The sequence below is a fragment of the Panthera tigris genome, chromosome E1 (assembly GCF_018350195.1).
Source record: "Panthera tigris isolate Pti1 chromosome E1, P.tigris_Pti1_mat1.1, whole genome shotgun sequence".
NCBI lineage: Eukaryota > Metazoa > Chordata > Mammalia > Carnivora > Felidae > Panthera > Panthera tigris.
Window position 1 is genome coordinate 54,471,633 of NC_056673.1, and position 21,005 is coordinate 54,492,637.

Here is a 21,005-nt window from a genome sequence, read left to right on the forward strand (position 1 = left end):
AGTTAAGCGTCCGACTTCAGCTCAGGTCACGATCTCACGGTCCGTGAGTTCGAGCCCCGCGTCAGGCTCTGGGCTGATGGCTCAGAGCCTGGAGCCTGTTTTAGATTCTGTGTCTCCCTTTCTCTGCCCCTCCCCCGTTCATGCTCTGTCTCTCTCTGTCTCAAAAATAAATAAACGTTAAAAAAAAAAATTAAAAAAAAAAAAAAAAGAAAAAGACATGGGGTGTCTGGGTGGCTCAGTCCATTGAGTGTCCAACTTTGGCTCAGGTCACGATTTCACCGCTCATGGGTTTGAGCCCCGCATTGGGCTCTGTGCTGACAGCTCGGAGCCTGGAGCCTGCTTCCGATCCTGTGTCTCCCTCTCTCTCTGCCCCTCCCCTGCTCACACACTCTCTCTCTCTCCTTCAAAAGTAAATACACATTTTTTTTAAAAAAGAAAAAGACTAGAACATTATGAATGCAAGCTAGACAGGAAAGAAGAGGCTGGCAAGCGAGGGACCTGAAGTCAGCTTCCCACGACCTCTGCTGTGGCTTGTTCGTATGCGAAATGGCAGAGCCACAAGGTGATTTTTTTTTTTTTTTGTGGCAATGTTTGTAACTGCAAAAGGCTGGGGGACATGCCAGTCAGAAGCAAGACGTAAATAAATTATGGTCTGTCCATGCAGTGGAATACTAGGCAGCGGTGGAGAAGAGCGAGGGCCTTCTTTATTCACAGACGTGGAGAGATGTCGAAGACGTGTTGCTAAGTAACAAAAATAGTGTTGGATCACACCTCCTTTGTGTGAAAGAAGGGGGAAAATAATGTGTGTTTCTATTTTCTTGTATCTGAATAAAGAGCTTCTGGAAGGTTCTTTGTTTTTTTTTTTTTTTAAATAAACGTTTATTCATTTTTGAGGGGGGCACAGAGAGAGAGGGGGGACAGAGGATCCGAAGCGGGCTCTGCACTGACAGCAGCGAGCCGGATGTGGGGCTCAGGAACCGTGAGGTCATGACCTGAGCACAAGTCAGATACTCCACCAACTGAGCCACCCAAGTGCCCCTGGAACGTTCTTAAGTACACTGATATACTGTCTACTTTAAAAACATTTTTTTTAAATGTTTATTTATTTATTTTTGAGAGAGAGAGAGAGAGAGAGAGAGAGAGAGCGCAAGCAGGGGAGGAGCAGAGAGAGAGGGAGACACAGAACCCAAAATAGGCTCCAAGCTGTCAGCACAGAGCCCGATGCGGGGCTCATGACCTAAGCTAAAGTCGGACACTCAACCGATTGAGCCACCCCGGCGCCCCTCTCCTTTTTTTTTTTTTTTAATGTGACCTTTTCTGTCGATTGCAAATAAGTGGGGTTGGGGGGGGGGAGTGCAAGCTCCCACCTGCTCAACACTGCCGTGTCCTCCCCAGGCTCCAAGTACTCCTTTCCTTGTTGGTGCTTCTGCTGCTTCTGCTGGGGGGAAGCTTGTTCCTGGCCTGGAGGATAGTTCGCAAGCGGGTCAAAGGTGAGTCAGCCCCCTGCTGGGTGGGGGGTGGGTGGGCAAGTCCCAAGCTCCTCCCTCTCATTTTTGAGGCTCTGTGTCCTTGTTCCCCAGAATGAGCATCAGGAATGTATCCTCGGACCACATGTCCTGGGTGACCCTCGAGGCCAGGCCCCAAAGGAGGTGTCCCTGGTATGGCGGAGACAGGCCATGGAGGGGGCTCCCTGGAAGCTTGTCTGTGAAGCGGTCACCCTCTTCTGTCTGATACCCTTCTGGAACCTCCCATACTCTTGAGGGTGTTGTCCCGCCCAGCCCCTGCCCACCCTCACACTCTCGAAGACAGCTGTTCCCAACTTCCTGTAACATGGTGGGAACCGTAACATCAGTGGGTGCTTCTGCATTTGCTCTGGGCCCCGGGGGCACCTCCTCTCGCTACCCTCTTTCCCTGGCTTGCTCCTGGTGGGCCTGGGGGCTCTCAGACTCCCTTTCCTCTGGGACCTTCTCCTGGCTCCCCAAAAGCAGCTTGGGGGCCCCTCCTGGCTGCACCTGTGTGCACGCACCCTCATACCCTTTTCACACCAGACTCTCCCCGCCTGCTTCCTCGCCTGTCTCCCGCCGGCCTGTGCTTCTTCAAGATCAGGGACTGGAACTCAAGAAGGCACCCGGTCAGTTTTTGTTGAATTAATGTATTGCTTAGTATCTCGAGTCATGAGGGCATCTCAGATGCTTCGGGCATCCTGGGGCCCACTTGCTCTCCTCTGGGCTCAGACGCAAAGAGAGAACACATGTGGCATCCCCAGCACCCTGTCTGGCACTCAGGAAGTAGGTGCTCAGCCGACTCTAAACGAGCGAATTCAATAAAAAGAGCAGAAGGATGCAGATGTGACCTTGTTGCTGGCTGGAGGCCCAGCTGTCACCCACGGGGCGCAGGTCTCTGCCCGAGTTGCAGGGGGAGCCTTCTTTGCTCTAAAACTTCTGGACTCCATGAGCAGCTGCCTCGAAGGGGAATCCTTGCCCGGCCTTATGGGAGGAGGGGTGCATGCCCCACAACTGGCGGTGGGTGCTCCCGGAGCCCGTGCATCCTGGGGATCGGGGCGGGGGCCCACCGTGGGGGTCAGGCCTTTGGTCAGGCCTTTAGAAGACGAGTCGACCTCAGCACGTGTGTGCCTGATACAAGGAAGGAAAACCACTTCCCTTTCCCGCTCCGCTTCCCCCACATCACTTCTGAGTGCCCTCCTCCTCACCCCAGGCCAGGCCTCCCTCTGGGATTTTCTCAGCCTTAGGCCCGTGGGTCCCAGCCCTCTCTGCCCTTTCACCTAGAAAGCTTCCCTTTCTTTTTTTTTAATGTTTATTAATTTTGAGAGACAGAGAGAATGTGAGCAAATGCACACGCCCTCTCACAATCAGCGGAGGGGTGGAGAGAGGAGGGCAGAAGATCCGAGCAGGCTCTGTGCTGACAGCAGAGAGCCCGATGCGGGGCTCAAACTCACGAACTGTGAGATCGTGACCTGAGCCGTAGTCGGATGCTTAACCAACTGAGCCACCCAGGCGCCCCAAGAACCTCCCTTCTGAAAAACGGGGATATAAGGTTGTGGGAGAACAGGGGCGCCTGGGTGGCTCAGTTCGTTAAGTGTCCGACTTCGGCTCAGGTCACGATCTCACAGTTCTTAAGTTCAAGCCCCGCATTGGGCTCTGTGCTGACAGCTCAGAGCCTGGAGCCTGCTTTGGATTCTGTGTCCCCCCCTCTCTCTCCCCCTCCCCTGCTCGCATGTGCTCTTTCTCTCTTTCTCAAAAATAAATAAATAAACATTAAAAAAAAATTTTTTTTTAAAGATTATGGTAGAACATTCAAAAAATAAGCAAAAGCACAAGGAAAGAAATAAACTGTCCATAATAATATAATAAAAAAGAAAACTCCCAGCACCTGGAGAAAATCAAGCACTGACATTTGGGGCATATCCTTCTCGTGCTTCTCAATGTTTATTTATGCAGATATGATTTCTTACTTATGGCTTGCTTCTACCACAATCCCTCTTACACACACACACACACACAATGCACACACACACAATGCACACACACACACATATTTGCACTTAACCTACCATTATCATTTTCCCTGCTGTGCAATGTTCTAGAAGTCTCTTACTGCAGAGTTTAACGATGTGTGGGGGATTGCACCTTGCTTCGTGGACCCTCTGTCACAGGAGAAAGGCCTTGTGTTCAAAGATGCTGACACTCCCTCCCCATCCCTGCAAGTCTCAGCTCCTGTCCCCACACTGTCCTTGCTGCTCTGCTGCAGCCTGGTGCCTGCCTGTCACACACAGCCTGTCTTCCCCTCCGCCCACTCATGATGAGTTCATTCATTCCCTTGCTCACGCACACAGCACAGCTGTCCGGAGCACCTACTGTGGCACCGGGCCCTGTGCTGGGCTCTGGGGGACACAGTCGTGACCAGGAGAGACTGGGTTCCACCTTCCTGTGCAGCTGGCTCTGGCCGAACTTTCTCACTGCCACATTCCTTCCCCAGCAATGTCCACCCATCTCTTCTCCACCAGCCACCAGGTCACCCACAGAGAGAGAGGGTGGCAGGAGCCTGCACGCAGTATTTGGAACAGAATGTGTTTGCTCCTCAGAGCACCCGGTTGGTGTTCCGTTAAGCCAACCGAGAGCCCTCAGCTAGCACTTGCATCCTGTGTGTCTCCTGAATGTCGGTGTCTCACCTTTGACTCTGGGGCTCTATGAGGGGTGGGCAATGTCTGTCCCTGGTGCATCTAGTGCGGGGGGCTCTGGGGTTGCCTGGCCGTGCAGCTACACTAAAGGCATTCCGGCTGTGTGCACAATCCCCACTGCCGGCCCGCTCCTGGGTCTCCGGGTTCCAGCGGCCAGGGGTGCACAGAGCTGTGTTCAGAGGCAGGTCTCCTGCAGAGCAACGCTGAAGACGCCACAGGCCAGAGGTTGTGTGCCCTGAACCGTGGTTCCCCGGAGCCACAGGGCCTCCTGTGTATGAGGGACAGACCCCCAAGCCAGGGGAATCAGAGCAGATGACCCCGGTGACTTCTCATGGTTTGATGCAGTACTAAGGTCTCCATAAGGACGGTTCCTTTTTTATTTTTAATTAAAAAAATTTTTTAGGGCTCCTTAAAACACAGATTGCTGAACCCATCCCCAGAAGTTCTGGTTCCACACGTCTAGGGGAGGGCCTGTGGATCTGCGATTTGTTTATTTGGGTAAAAAGCACATATTGTAAAATTTGCCATCTTGGCCATTGTTTTTTTTCATTAATTTTTTTTTAATGTTTGTTTTTGAGAGAGAGAGAGAGAGCAGGGAGGGGCAGAGAGAGAGGGAGACACAGAATCCGAAGCAAGCTCCAGGCTCTGAGCTGTCAATAGAGAGCCCGATGCGGGGCTCAAACTCATGAACTGTGAGATTACGACCCGAGCTGAAGTCGGACGCCGAACCCACTGAGCCACCCAGATGCCCAGTCATCTTAACCATTCTTAAGTTTACAGTTTGGTGATGCTGTGAAAGAAATCTCTGGAACTGTTTCATCCTGCGGATAGGTCCTTGTAAACAGGTGTCCTTCTCTGGTCTACTCCCACTTGAGAGCATTCTTTATGAGTGACTCTTTCGAGACCTAGCTTTGTATGGCCACTCTCCCCAAGCCTGTGCCTTCCCGCTGGTTCATTTATTCTCTCCTCCACTCATGCATTCGTTTTTCATTTCCTTCTTCACCCACTCGCTCTCTCTGCAATTCCTACCCTGAAGTGACAGGTCCTCAGCGTCAAAGTCTCTAGGGAAAGTCCTTCCTCCAACTGGATCATAGGGGATCCTTATCCCTGTTTTGTTCTCGGATTCAGACTCCTAACTCTTCTCTCTTCAGCTGGTGAGAATCCAAAGCCACTCCGGACCCATAGTCAGGTAAGACACAGGCAGAAGGTGTGCCAGGGTGGCTGGCGGAGAGAACAGAGGACATTGGGGGCTTCAACAGTCCCACTGGCCGGTGGAGGTCTGAGTGCATTGTTGATGGATGGAGTTGGGTGCTTGCCCAAGAGCAGGGAGAATGATCTCTGGGACATCTGGTGGTTGGGTCTCTGGATAATTAGCTCTGGTTAATCTGTCCCCACCCCCATCCCCCATAGAAAGTGGAATGATGGAGGGTCCTTCCATGCTGACTTGGGGGGGGCATTCAAATACTGCCCAGAGGGGACCAGAGTGGGGGATGGGGGAGGCACGGTGGGGAGACTGGGGCTGGGGCACCCAGAACATTGAGAGAAGGGGTAGATGTCCGCAGGCAGGCAGGAACAGAGGTCCCTCTGAGCTGGACTATGGAGGGGCTCCGTGGACACCCGCCAAATCTCCACACCTTCTGCCCACCCAGAATACTCTGCAAGGTGAGCTCTATTATGCGAATCTGGAGCTGCAGACAAGGACGCTTCAGGGAGAGCCCGTGCAGCCGAGACAGGAAGAGGTAGAATACAGCACTGTGGTGAGTGTGAGGGCCTGGCGGCTGGTGGGAGGAGGGGGAGGGGAGGGCCTGGGCTCTGTGAGAGGCACCGCCCTGGGGGGTGGCAGCAGGCAGAGAGGGAAGGGAGGGGCTGGCTTGGTGACCTTGTGCCCCACCAACACAGGGCCACACAGAACCTAGGTCAAGTGTAGACCTTGCCAGAGCTTGGTGCCATTGTGGCTGGGGGCTGGGGCAGAGACGAAGGGGCTGTTGGGGTGGCCAGTGATGGTCAACAGTCAGTGAAGCGGAGCATTTATTATGCACCTACTATATACCACACACCGATGTTAAAGCCTGTGATTTCCCACTGTTTTGGTACCATTATCTCTTTGGCATTAACTCTACGTTTCAGGTTTTTAATCAATGACCCCCCTGCAAGCCAACCCTTAGGCACAGTGACTGTAAAGTGCAGCGTGGAAGAGGCTTCTCCAGCAGGGGTCAAGACCCACCCATTAGGGGAAGAGTTCGGGGAGAGGTTGGGGACCCTGTTGTTGGAGAAGATGAAGGGAGAAAAGCGTCAGACATATGGCCCTGGGACTAGCAGCATCCTTGTTTTTCTAACTTGGTGATTAATGATCTCAAAGTCGATCCAGGCACCCCACCCCCCCTGCCCCGTCTCCAGGTCTCATGCCTGGGACTTTGTGCTGTGTTTGAACAGGTGGGGGTGAAGCAAGGGTGGGACAGGACAGTGGGGAAGCCTGGACCCACCGCCATGGAGCCCCTCAGGGTCCCCTCAGGTGTCCCTTGTCTCCATCCTGAGCTGGGGACCAGTGCTTCGCCTGCCTCTCCCTGAGCCTCCAGTCTCTCTCTCTGCAGAAGAAGGCTTCTCTGGAAGAACTTCACTACTCTTTGGTGGTATTTGACCCCGAGAGTCAGGATTCTAAGGCCAACAGGATTCCCTCCCGGAGGACCCTGGAACAGGAGCCAGAGTACAGCGTGATTAAGAAGACCTAAGCCTGTGTCTCTGGCCCCACCATCTGGAGGTCTCTGTGGGCCACAGGCCCCCTGAACCCTCACCCATGTCCCCCTCAGTCTGCTCCTCTCAGCGGTCACCAGCAAGGCAACTGGGCCCCCCTCAGGCTGTCGCTTTTGTGCCATCAGCCTGGCCGGCTTGATTGGGGAGGAGCAGGACCTGTAGAGAACCCTCCACCCCCCTACCCAGCTCCTGGGACATCCTTCCTCTTTGTTTCATTCCAGCTGTGTGTGGAGCGCAGAGGCTCAGTCCTGTGTGGCTCCAGGAAAAGATGTGACCCATGTAGGATGGTACCTCTGAATACCTTTATAAATCACAGCTCTGTGAAAGTGTGTGGGTGCCACGGCATGGGGAGCACTGGCAGAGAGACTGGGAGAAGGCAAAGGCCCTGATGATCGAGTCTCCCTGGTTTCAGAGACAAGGACCCTGAGTGCCCATGGCTCCAGAGCCAGTGGCACATTTCTCTGGACTCTTGGATGACTTTATTTTTAATATTAAGACATATCAATAAAGTGCAAAATCTCTTGAGAGAGGAGAAAAAAGTTATTTAAGCAATGCGTGCTATGTGTCTGCAATTCTCTATTAAAGAAAGCTCCTTCCTTTTGAAGGCTGAATAGTATTCCACTGTAAGTGTATATCGCACTCTGCTTATCTTTTTATCCACTGATGGACACTGTGTTTTAGCTATTGTGAGTATGTTGCTAGGAACATAGTGTATAAATATCTCTTTGAAACTCGTTTTTTCTTTTGGTTCTTTTTCTTTTTTTTTTTTTTGGTTAGTTTCATTGTGAATGTTTTATTTATTTTTGAGAGAGAGGGAGAGAGACAGTGCAAGTGGGGGAGGGGCAGAGAGGGAGGGAGACACAGAATCCGAAGCAGGCTCCAGGCTCCGAGCTGTCCGCACAGAGCCCGATGCGGGGCTCGAACCCACAAACCGCGAGATCATGACCTGAGCTGAAGTCGGACACTTAACTGACTGAGCCACCCAGGTGCCCCTGTTTGTTTTGACAGCAGCGTCCTAATGGTGGTGAGGTGGTATCTCACTGTAATTTTGATTTATGTTTCCCCAGCAATTCGTGATGCTGAGCAACTTGCCACATGCTTGGTGGCCATTTGTATATCTTCTTTGGTGAAATATCTATTCAACTCCTTTACCCATGTTTGAATTGGGTTTTTTGGTAGAATGTTAGTTGTCTATATATTCTGGATATGAATCCCTTATCAGATATATAATTTGCAAATATTTTCTCTCATTCTGTATGTTGCCTTTTTACTCTGTTGGTAGTGTCTTTGATGCACAAAACTTTAAAATTTTCATCATGTCCTATCATGAATTGAATGCTGAATTGAATGTTGTGAAGCTTTTGACCTGTGTTTCTTTCTAAGAATTTTTTTACAGATTTCGTTCCTATATTTAGGCCTGTGATCCATTTTGAGTTTGTTTTTGTATATGTTTCTAGTTAAAGGGCCAATTTAATTCTTTTCCACGTGGATATCCTGTTTTTTCCAGCACTGTTGCTTGAAAAGACTGTCCTTTCCCCATTGAATGGCCTTCACTCTCTTGTTGAAAAGCATTTGACCACACATGTGAGGGTTTATTTCTGACTCTTTTTACTCCATTGGTATCTATGCCTGACTTCATGTCAGCATCACTGTCTTTTAATTACTGTGGCTTTGTAGCAAGTTTTGGAGCCAGAAACGTGGGTCCTCCAGATCCTCTTTTTCAAGATTGTTTTGTCTATTCCCTCGAGATCCCACAAGATTCAGTATAAATTGTAGGATGGGTTTTTCTATTTCTGCAAAAAAATGTCATTGGAATTTTGATAGGGATGTATCTTAATGATATCAAGCCTTCCAATCCATGAACATGGGATGTCTTTTCATTTGTGTCTTCTTTAATTTCTTTCAGCAATGTTTTGTAGTTGTCATTGTACAAGCCTTACACCTCTTGGTCAAATTAATTCCTATGTATTTTACTTTTTTTTGTTTGTTTTTTTCTTCCAAATTTTTATTTAAATTCTAGTTAGTTAGCATATGGTGTAATATTGGTTTCAGGAAGTATTTTACTCCTTTCGATTTTCTTGTCAGTGGAATTGTTTTCATAATTTTCTTTTCAGATTGTTCATTGTTAACGTATAGAAATATGACTTATTTTTTGTGTGTTGGGTTTGTATCTTCCTACATTGTTGAATTCATTTATTAGTTCTAACTTTTTGTTTTTGGTAGAGTCTTTAGGGTTTTCTACATGTAAGATCATATCATCTGCAAACAGAGATAATTTTAATTCTTCCTTTCCTTTTCTTTTTTCTTTTTTTTTTTACTTCTTCATTTCCAATTTTGATGCCTTTTATTTATTATTCTTGGCTAATTGCTAAGCTAGAACTTCCAGTGTTATGTTGAATAGAAGAAGCACAGGTAGGCAGCCTTGCCTTGTTTGCAATCTTAGGGGAAAAGCTTTCAGTCTTTCACAGTTGAATATGATGTTCACTGTGGATTTTTCATACATGGCTTTTATCATGTTGAGATAGTTTGCTTCTATTCTTAGTTGAATATTTTGATAATGAGAAGGTGTTGGATTTAGCCAAATGCTTTTCCTGCATCCATTGAACTGATCATGTTTTTTTTTTCTTTCTTCATTCTGGTAATATGGTGTGTTGCATTGATCAATTTTTATGTTGAACCATCTTTACATTTCAAAAATAAGTCCCACTTGGTCATGGTGCATAACCCTTTTAATATTTTGTTGAATTCAGTTGATAGTATTTTGTTGAGGATTTGGCATCAATGTTCACAGGAATATCGGGCTTTAGTTTTGTTTTCTTGCAGTGTCTTTTCCGGCTTTGCTATCAGGATGATTCTGGCCTCATACAATGAGTCTGGAAATGTTGCTTCTTTTTCTGGTTTTTAGAAGAGTATAGGAGGGATTGGTATTTGTTTTTCTTTAAATGTTTAATACAATTAATCTGAGAAGCCATCTGGTTCTGGGCTTTTCTCTTCAGAATATATATTTTTAAGTATTTCATTTTCTCTCTGTCTCTGTCTCTCTCTCTCTAAGTTTATTTATTTATTTTGAGAGGGGGACAGACATAGGAGAGCAAGAATCCCAAGCAGGCTCCACACTGTCAGCACAGAGCCTGATGTGGGGCTCAAACTCACAAACCTTGAGATCATGACCTGGGCTGAAGTCAAGAGTCAGATGCTTAACCGACTGAGCCACCCAGGTGCTCCTTGTCAGGATATTTTTGATTACTGATTCAGTCTCCTTATTTGTTATTGCTCTGTTCAGTCTTTCTCTTTGTTCATTTTTTTCTTTAAATGTATCTTTATTTTGAGAGAGAGAGAGAGAGAGACAGTGCAAGCAGGGGAGGGCCAGAGAAAGAAGGAGAGAAAGAATCTTAAGGAAGCTCCACACTGTCAGTGCAGAGCCTGACACAGGGCTCGATCCCATGAACTGTGAGATCATGACTTGAGTTGAAGTCAAGAGTCAGACGCTTAACCCACTGAGCCACCCAGGTGCTCCTCCATAGTCTTTATTCTTGATTCAGTCTTGATTCAGTCTAGGAATTTGCCCATTTCACCTAGGTTATCCATTTTGTTGGTGTACGGTTGAACAACTGTAGCAATCTGATGAATCTTTTTGTTCCTGTGAAGTCAGTAGCAATGCTTCAACTTTCACTTCTGATTTTGGTATTTCAGTTTTCTGGGTTTGTTGTTGTTGTTGTTGTTGTTTTGTTTGTTTGTTTGTTTGTTTGTTTGTTTGTTTTTAAGTCCATCTAGGTAAAGTTTTGTCAATTTTGTTGATCTTTTGAAGAAACAAGTTTGGCTTCATTGATTTTTCTCTATTTTTTTTTTGTATTCTCTATTTTGTTTATCTACGCTCTAATCTTCATTATTTCCAACCTTCTGGTAGATTTTGGTTTATTTTGTTCTATTTTTTTCTTTAGTTGTCTAAGTTGTAAAGTTAGGGTTTTTATTTGAGATCTTTCTCATTTAAAACAATTTTTTTGTAAGTTTACTTATTTATTTTGAGAGAGAGAGGGAGGGAGGGAGAGAGGGAGAGAGGGAGAGGCAGAGAAAGAGGGAGACAGAGTATCCCAAGCAGGCTTCACGTTTTCAGGGCAAAGCCCGATGCAGGGCTTGGACCCACAACTGTGAGATCACTACCTGAGCTGAAATCAAGAGTCGGAAGCCCAACCGACTGAGCCACCCAGGCGCTCCAGAGATCTTTCTCATTTTTTAACATAAGCCCTTCCAGCTATAAGTCCCCACCTTAGCACTGCTTTTGCTACATTCCACATTTGGTGTGTTGTGTTTTTATTGTCATTCAGCTTTGAGTATTTTGTAATTCCTCCTTTGATCCACTGGTTGTGTGAGACTGTTTTGTTTAGTTTCCCACAAATTTGTGAATTTTCTAGTTTTACTTCTGTTATTGATTTCTAGCTTTACCCTGTTGTGGTTAGAGAAAATACTTCATATGATATCTATTTTTTTTTTAATCTACCAAGATTTAGGGGCACCTGGATGGCTCAGTCGGTTGAGCATCTGACTTCAACTTTGTGAGTTCGAGCCCTGCGTCAGGCTCTGTGCTGATGGCTCGGAGCCTGGAGCCAGCTTGGGATTCTCTCTCTCCCTTTCTCTCTGACCCTCCCCTGCTCATGCTCTCTCTCTCAAAATAAATAAATAAATATTAAAAAAAAAAAAAGAAAGTCTGAATCTTGCATCCAGGGCTCCTGGATTCTTAGTGTTTTAAAACCCTCTATTTTGAAATAATTTCAAAAAACATGTGAAAGCAGTACCCAAAAGTCCTAATATCCTTTACCCAGATTCACTTATTTTTTGAAAACATTTTGCCACATTTGGTTTCTCAATATGTTAATATCTGTACATATTTTTTTCTAGAATCTTCAGTGAGTAGGCTGCTTACATGGCTTCCATTGGAGTAAGCCTGGGACACCCAGGTTCTGTCCTGCTGTGTGTCCAGGGGTGCTGGATGGCGCCCTCTCCCCATGGTGCCCGGCCCTTGTTCTGCAGTTCAGATTCCCCTCCACAGACTGCCAGCCTGATAAACATTTGCAGGATGAAAAACATTAGGTTAAGTATCCATATATTCATAGCTGGTCCAAGGAGGTGGAAGGTATTTCTACATTAGCCCGAGTCTTTTCGAAAGATGACCCGGGCTTAGAAAATGATTTCAAGACTATGTTTGTTTTTAAACCTTACAGCCCAACAAGTCGGCTGTTTGGGTGAACCCCTTAGTGCAGCTGGCCTTGGAGCTAGACAGAAGGATTGGACAGCTATGTGTCTCCACCTTGTGGCTGCGTCTGGAATCACACATCTTGGATTCCAAGCGGGGCGTGTTTGCTCGCCGATGTGGAGGGAATTCTGGGTTTTCCAGGTCAGTGCGGCTGAGCAGGGGAAGGGCCTGAAACAGGGTAAGGACAGGAAGACTCCTGCTTGCTTTGCAGTTCCCCTAACCATCCACCCCGTGGATGTCATTGTGCTGAAAATTCCATTCCTCCCCAAACTTGAGCTCCCTTATTTAGCACCCAATTGCCTCTTCTCAATTCCTGAATTCTTCCCACCCTGACCTCAGCATGTCAGAGGGAAGGGCAGTCGCCCCACCTGTAGCCGGTGTGGCGGATTTGGGGTCAGACAGAACAGGTGTTAAATCCAACATCTGCCCTTACCAGCTCCACATTCTGGGGTTGGCATTCAAGGCCACCCCAGTCTGTTGGCTCAACCATAACCAAGGATGGCCTAGTTCCCCTCTGGTGCTTTTCTCCCTCGCCAGGCTGGTCAGAAGCAAGCTCTTTATAAAGGCTCTCGCCACTCCCCCACTGCAACCCCACCCCAATCCTCTGTGCTGTTTTTTGCCTCTGAGACTCTTTCCAGACGACCCCTCCTGGATTCTCACTGCTGAGACTTCTTTGTTGCCATTCCTTCGATTTATGGCTTGCTAGTCCTCAGCAACTTTCAATTTGACCCTTTGGACTCCCCTTTGCCTTACATGCAAATCTGAGCCACCTGGGGCAAATGAACCACAACACATCCTAACACCCAGGCCAAGGGCAAATCCTGGGCTCCATGTGTCTGGGAAGGAAAGCGGAAAAGGGCTGACAGTGTCTACTTTCAGGATTGTTGACAGAGTCTGTGATGCACCAAGCAGAGACCTTGAACCTAAATCTGCTCTCCAGATGTGTGAATTCCTCCCTTCTTCTCCCTCTTTCTCTTTTTCCTTCCTTCCTTCCTTCCTTCCTTCCTTCCTTCCTTCCTTCTTCTTTATAGTAATTGTTAAGTAAGTCTATAAGGCCCATGTGACACCTGCATGAGTGGGGGAGGGGCAGAGAAAGAGAGAGTGAGACAGAGAATGCAAAGCAGGCTGTCAGCACAAAGCCCCATCTAGGACCTGAAACCCAGGAGCCGTGAGATCATGACCTGAGCTTTAGTGACGCTTAACTGACTGAGCCACCCAGGCGCCCCAACCTTGTGACCTTTCTTTTAATAAATTATAAGAGGGAGCCTAACTCGTCCCTCTCCACCAATAGAGCCCAGCAGAGCACATTGGTTGTTTGCAGAATGACGGTGTGACGGGGTCAACCTCAGCTGCCTTATGCAAGTTGCAACAGCCAGTGTCTTATGGTAACATATTAGAACAAATCATACGGATGGTGGCCAGGTTCCAGCCAGACACGTAGCTATTTAATGAGTATGCTTTAGCATATCCCATTGCTACTGAGAATGCTACTTAAAAAAATTATTTAAACAAACTTTTGCCAATTTGAGAGAAATGAGATTGCATTGCTTTTCTTTTTTTTTTTTTTTTAATGTTTATTTATTTTTGAGAGAAAGAGAGGGGAAGGGGCAGAGAGAGGAGACACAGAATCTGAAGCAGGCTCCAGGCTCTGAACTGTCTGCAAAGAGCCCCCTGTGGGGCTTGAGCTCATGAACTGTGAGATCACGACCTAAGCTGAAGTCAGACGCTTAACCGACTGAGCCACCCAGGTGCCTCTTGAGATCTCATTGCTTTTAATTAAAATATCATTAATTCAGAAAAGACCGTATAATTTTATACTCAGATAATGTCTCTGAACATAAAAATACAGAAGGAAAGGAAAAAGAAAGGTGAAGTAAAAGAAAAAAGTCCATAGAGTGCTCAGAAAATTCTAACACTGCAAGAAAGTATATAATGAAAAGTCCTCTTTGTCCTTCCCAGGCTCCAGTATACTAATCTTCCATGAAAGTAACTCTTGTTTTCTATTTATTACATAGCCTTCAGTAAATTTATTATTATGTTAAAAGTATTTCTTTCTGAAAAGATCACTATTTTCACTGTATATATGTGGGTGACCTTTCCACACTAGCATGTATAAATCTACCTCATTCTGTTTTTTTTTTTAACTTTAAAAAATTTTTTAAATTTATTTTTGAAGGAGAGAGAGAGAGACAGAGCATGAGCTGGGGAGGAGTAGAGAGAGAGGGAGACACGGAATTCGAAGTAGGCTCTAGGCTCTGAGCTGTCAGCACAGAGCCTGACTTGGGGCTCGAACTCACAAACTGTGAGATCATGACCTGAGCCGAAGTCAGACGCTCAACCAACTGAGCCACACAAGTGCCCCTCATTCTTTTTTGTTTTTAATTTTTATTTGTTTGTTTTTTGAGAGAGAGCAAGCATGGGAGAGGCAGAGAGAAAGAAAGAAAGAAAGAAAGAAAGAAAGAAAGAAAGAGAAAGAAAGAAAAGAAAGAAAGAAAGAAAGAAAGAAAGAAAGAAAGAAAATCCCAAGCAGGCTCTGCACTGTCAGCACAGAGCCTGACTCGGGCCTTGATCTCATGAATCGTGAGATCATGACCTGAGCTGAAATCAGAAGTTGGAAAACTTAAGCAAATGAGCCACCCAGGTGCCCCTACCTCATTCTTTTATATATAGTTGCATTGTTTTCATTCATTTAATAAATATTTATTGAATACCTATTATGTGCAGGGGTGGAGGGCATCCTGTATTTCACACCAGAGAGAAAACAGTGAAGAAGATACATGGTGTCCTTTCCTTCTCTACCTTGTTCCCTAGTAGGGGGTGGACAGATAATAAAAATCACAGCCCAGTCAATCATTGGAGAGGCCTGGCCAGGTGTCTGGAAACAGGTATCCTGTCCTGGCTCAGACTGATGAGAAGTCTGGCTGGAAGGGATGGAGGGGGTCAGATGTCACCCATTCCACAGATGTGAAAACTGAGGTCTGGGGAAGTGAAGGGGCACACCCTAGTCTACACTGTACAGAGCCTGGATTCAGGACCAGGCTCCAAATAGGCCTGAGTCACCTTCTTCAAGCTGACTTCCTTCACCAGCCAAGTGGGTTTGAGACTAGCCTTACCCACTAGCTACAGCTGCAGGAGGGACAGTGGGATGGGCATTGATTGAGGCGTGCCAGCTGTCAACGCGGTGTGTGTGCTCACATTACCCAATGTTAGTGGCGACCTGTGATGTCACTTCCCCTCCCTCCCCTGACCACCTGTCCATGGATTCTTTCTGAATCCTTCTTGTAGGCTCTTCTCCTTCCTTGTGAATTTCAGGCACAGCACAGCCATTTAACATGCAGGGGGGACACAGCGGTGGGAGGAAAGGAGAATGTGTGTGAGTAGCATGAGGGCTTGGTGTCCTTAACAGTCTTTTCCAGAAACATCACTCCGGTGAATTTGCCCGAGTCTGGTCCTCAGGCTTGCAAATCTAGAACCCAGACTCCATCCAGGCAAGTGGAAAGGCTCAGCTTTATGATACTCAACCCAAGGGACTTATCTGGGGAACATTCCTTCCCAGGGATCTGAATGCCTTCATGCCCTTCCCCACTTTTCTGATGTCAGCTCACTGGCAGGTCGCCTGAGTGGGCAGAAGGTAGGTCGGGAACATGGGTGAGAGCAGGTGTCCCTGCACTGGGGGCTCCCCTTCCACAGCCAGGCCGGCTTCCGATGGCCCCCTTGGTCTCTCCCTTCCTCTGGGTCCCATCACCAGATAACCTACTATTGGCTTCCCATTTTTGTCTAGATTAGAGTCTCTCAAACTTGGCACTATTCAATGTTGTTGAGTGATTGCTTTTGAAGATCCAGTTCACATTCTATAAATTCACCCTTTGAAAGTATACAAATCAGTGGTTCTCAGCATACGTACAAAGTTGTACAACCACTACCACTATCTAATTTCAGAACATTTTTTTATTCCCAAACAACAAACAAACAAACTCTGTACCCATGAACCCCACTTTTCCTTCCCTCATCCCTGGCAGCCACTAATTTACCTTCTGTCTTTATAGACTGACCTGTTCTGGACACTGCATACAAATGGAGTATGTCCCCTAGGGGGCAAAATTGTCCCTGGTTGACAGCCTCTGGTTTAGAGGGTTGCTTTGGCTTATCAAGGTTAAGTCAAATCATGACACTCATCCGTCGGTCCTGGAAAACATTCTATGTGTCCTTCTAAACTTCCTCTCTCAGTCTCCCCAGCGCTGAGATATAATTTAAATTACCTTGCCCTTCTCACCAGGAAACAGACTTTTTTTTTTTAATGTTTATTTTTGAGAGCGAGCATGAGTGGGAGAGGTGCAGAGAGGGGAACAGAGTGTCTGAAGTGGGGTCTGTACTAACAGCAGACAGCCTGGTGTGGGGCTCGAACTTATGAATGGGGAGATCATCACCTGAGCCAAAGTCAGACACTTAACTGACTGAGTCACCCAGGTGCCCCCCAAAACCAGACTCTTAATTATAGAGAAGGAACTGGTGGGTACCAGAGGGGAGGTAGGTGGTGAGTGGGTGGAACAGGCAATGGGGATTAAGGAGCTCACTTGCGATGAGCACCGGGTGATGTACGAAAGTGGTGAATCACGTGAAACTAATACGACACTGAATGTTAACTAACTGGAATTTATTTATTTATTTAAAAAAAATTTTTTTTTTACATTTATTTATTTTTGAGAAACAGAGTGAGACAAAGCATGAGCAGGGGAGGGGCAGAGAGAGAAGGAGACACAGACTCCAAAGCAGGCTCCAGGCTCTGAGCTGTCAGCACAGAGTCCGACGTGGGGCTCGAACCCACGAACCGCGAGATCATGACCTGAGCTGAAGTCGGACGCTCAACCGACTGAGCCACCCAGGCACCCCAACGAACTGGAATTTAAATAAAAATCTTAATAAATTACCTCGTCCTTCTCAGAGTCAGACCGCCCTCGTACAAACAGGCACCCCATTTTCTGTCATTTCCCCATTCCCTTATCCTTATTTAGCATCTATTTACTAACTGTTTTAGGTACCAGGGGCTGCCCGCACCCAGGGAATGTGGAAGTAACTGAAACAAACAAAGTTCCTGATTCATAGCTTTCCTCTTCCTCCTTCCACTCATTGCTACCAATAACAAACATTTGTTGGTGCCTGATGTGCAGAAAGAGGAATCAGGAGTTCTAGAAATTTAAGATGAAAAGTCTGTCAGAAGCCATCACATCTATGCCCTCACTGTACATGGGACATTGGGAGGAAAGGAGGAGGGAGATCAAGGAGACAGTCACATCAGCACAAGGACCAGGATCCACATGTCCTGACCTCACTATAGCGCTCTTTGGCTCCCATTACCCAGGACTGGGGGTGTCTGTCTTGATATGATCACCCCCGCCCCAGGCTTTCTCGGGGTGCTTGATGAACTCAGCCTTATTAACTGATGTGCAATCCAAGGCAGAGTTATTTGTTCCTTTTTAAAAAATTATTATTTTAAAAATTAGTGTTTAAAAATTATTATTCTTTTTGAGTCTAATGGCATTCAAGAAAGAGATTTACCCAGAGAGGAAAAACTAGAAAATCTGTACAGTACCCATCCTGATTTTATTCTCAGATCATCATCTTTTTAGCGGGATGAACTCTGACCCAAACCTGTCCCTCTAGCCTCATGTCCCCTCCTCCTGCCATCAAGAAGCACCCCCCTCCCCGGATAATTCCCCGAGAAGTGCTGGGGAAGGCTCAGAATCCTTCCTTTCCAGTTCCTGCTTCTCCTGATGTATAAAAGGCAGCAAATCCCAACCTCATGTGGACCTTACCCCCAGCAATGTCCAGTAGAACTCTAATGGGAGCCACATGTGTAATTTTAAATTTCCTAGGAGCCACGTTAAAAAAAAAACTTTTTAAAAAGGTGAAATTAATTTCAGTAGTACATTTGATTTAACCTAGTACACTCAAAATATTATCATCTGATGATATGGAGATACTAAAAATTGGTTTTTCATAATAAATCTTCAACACCAGGTGTGTATCTGATGCTTACGGTGCATCTCAGTGCCCACCGGCCACACCGTCACATGCTCAGTAGCCACATGCGGCTTGGGGCTATCATATTGGTCTGGTTGCTAATTACCCAGCTCCCAGCCCAGATCCCTTTCCATCTACCTTCTCCTTCCACCCCTCCAGCTGCGTCTTAATTTCATGTGTTAAAAAAGGTAACGGTGCCAGAAACGTACAGAGCTGGGTCGAGTTTTGGAAACGTGGCCATGAGCTTTGTCTTGGTGACTTAAGAAGGAGAATGCATCGGACGTTCTACGTGTGGCGAGCTTCTTTATTGCACTACCACTTCTGCCTGTGGCCAGCCACCCTTCCTCTCCAAGGCTGTCATTTTCTCTCTTTGTGCCCTAAATAAAATTCTCAAAGACGACCATTCTGCCCCCGTTTCCTGTTTGAAAATTAGGTTCTGGTTAGCGAGGGATTTTTTTCCCCTTCCCATATTTGCTTTATCAGGATCGGTTTCACTGGTGTTCATCTTATCTTTGGAACATGATATCAAATGGTGGGTGGTGGAGACCCATATGATTCTGCGGTAGCCTCTGTGTTACCAACATGGGGAGGGACTGTCAGTTCTTTATTATCCTGGTAATATAATCTATGTTTGTTTGTTTTTTCCCAAGGTTGGTTGGAGCAGGGAGCAAATCACAGCACACCAAGGGCTCACAGCAGGTGCACATCACCAAATGAGACATCGGAAGACACATCCAAAAGTCCTCCACTTCCTGCATAAACTTGAGGGCCAGATGTCAGATGACATCTTGTGCCGTCTCTGGCTGCTCTGTCTGAAGGGATAATCACCAGTAGATGAGCAGGGATGTCACTGAGGCTCAATTAGGTATCTCTGACAAAGGATCAGACTAAACTCTACCACCATATACTGGGGACCTCCTAACTGGGGACTCTGGTCTGTGCCTCGTAGAATTTCGGATTCTTCCTGCTCCCAGGCCCACACCAGCAATGCCCCATCTTTCTTCTGCTGATGTCAGGTGAGGATGCCCTGAGGACATATCCTTCCTGGGAACATGGAGGAGAGCTGAGCTAGCTTAAAGGGCCTTAGCACTGAAAGGGCAGTTGTTCCCTCAGAAATCTGGAAAAATTTCAGAGAGAAATTAGCAGCTGAATAAAGTATTAATAGTTGTTGTTACCAGGGCCACAATCACCTGGGTTTATCCTTAAAAGTGGGAAAGAGAGGGGGCACCTGGGTGGCTCAGGTGGTTAAGCATCCGACTTTGGCTCAGGTCATGATCTTGTGGCCCCCGAGTTCAAGCTCCACATCGGGCTCTGTGCTGACAGCTCAGAACCTGGAGCTTGCTTTGGATTCTGTGTTCCCTCTCTCTCTGCCTCTCCCCCACTCATGCTCTGTCTCGCTCTGTCTCTCAAAAATAAATAAATGTTTAAAAAAAAAGCAGGAGAGGATGGCTAAGGCAAGACTTGAGCTGTGAGAAGCTTGTGCCCTCGAGGAGCCTTCTGTTTGCAAAAAAGGGGAGTTGCTATTGCCCAGGGGGAAACTGATTTGGGAAACCCAGGAGAGGAGGAAAGAGTCACATTCCCAAAGCTCAGCTCACAGAGAGCCCGAGGCCTTGAGAGGTGGGTGTGAGAGCAGGGAGTTTGTCTTGTTTACATAAACCAAGGCACAGGGATCCAAGAAGATACCAGACAGGCCAGAGAATAGAGTGGGTTCTAGGAAGGTTTCTGTGGCAGACATCTGGATGGCCTCCTACACAACTTCTGTTCCCCCAAGATGGAGCCACCATCTTGTCTGGCTGTCCCCCCCTTCCCCATGTGAATGAGTGATCGGTTCAAGGTGTCACCTTTGTCTCAACCGGCCAATGAGATGTCATGGGAGAGCTGGTGGTCAGGGCTCCTGGAAGGTTTCTCAGAGCGGTCACCCGATTTTCTTTCCCAGAAGCCCTGAGTCTGGGTGTGATCACTGTTTACTTCACACTCTCTGGGGGAGAACAGGCCACACGATGAAGGCAATGCTGAGACCATGATGCAAAGAGTAGGAAGCAACTTGCATCAGCCAACTCCAAGGGCATCCCCAAAGGCCACACAAAGCAACTAAAACTCCAAAATGAATAGTTACCAGTGAAACCAGAGAGGAAGCTTGTGGCTACTCCCGCCAAGTGCTCTTACAGGGAGGTCAGTGTTCTGGAATGAACTCAGAGTCTGGGGCACAGTAGACTCAGGCCACTGAAAGGGAGGGGCTGTACTTAAGACACCATTTAAGACCAGAATCCCTAAAGGGTCTGCGTCCTCAGGAAAATAGTAGATTAGGAATTACCTGCTTGTGAACAAAGGGAAATGATTCAAACAGTAATAGTAATAATAATTAATGATAACTATAACCTGCTTTTATTGCAGCTTCAAGGAGAAAACGGTATGAGCAATCATGATAATATGAATAGCATCCTTTGAGAATTGTAAGCATGAGGCTGGGATTCAAATTTACCCTTCCCACACGTAGGGAAACCCAAAGCAGGAAAACTTAAATTAAAATGATACCCAGCAGAAGCAAACATAAATACTTCCCGGAGGGAAGCCATCCTCAATCCACATTTGGCCACATCAAATTTAGCCAAATGCAAGCTCCCACTATAATATTATTGAGCACAGAAGGAAACAAGCCACCATAAAAGTCAGTAGAACCAACTATAGGTTTAATTCTCTGGAGACTTCTGTTGTTGAGATGATCTGATGAAGAATATAAAGTCTGTTGGATGGGCTTAACAAAAGAAAACATTAAAGGGACGC

General features: G+C 46.8%; 1 protein-coding gene across 6 annotated transcripts in view; it reads left to right on the forward strand.

Annotated features, from left to right (window-relative positions):
• Positions 1-19,512, forward strand: part of CD300A (CD300a molecule) — a 35,867-nt gene extending 16,355 nt beyond the window's left edge. For 4 of the 6 annotated variants that reach the window (XM_042967759.1, XM_042967755.1, XM_042967757.1 and 1 more), the window contains 4 exons: positions 1,396-1,490; positions 5,350-5,387; positions 5,848-5,955; positions 18,872-19,512. In XM_042967759.1, the coding sequence (XP_042823693.1) occupies positions 1,396-1,490; positions 5,350-5,387; positions 5,848-5,955; positions 18,872-19,045 (415 nt within the window). In that variant the 3' untranslated portion in view covers positions 19,046-19,512. The other 2 variants (XM_042967760.1, XM_042967758.1) reach the window with 2 other exon arrangements.
• The last annotated feature ends 1,493 nt before the right edge of the window (positions 19,513-21,005 follow it).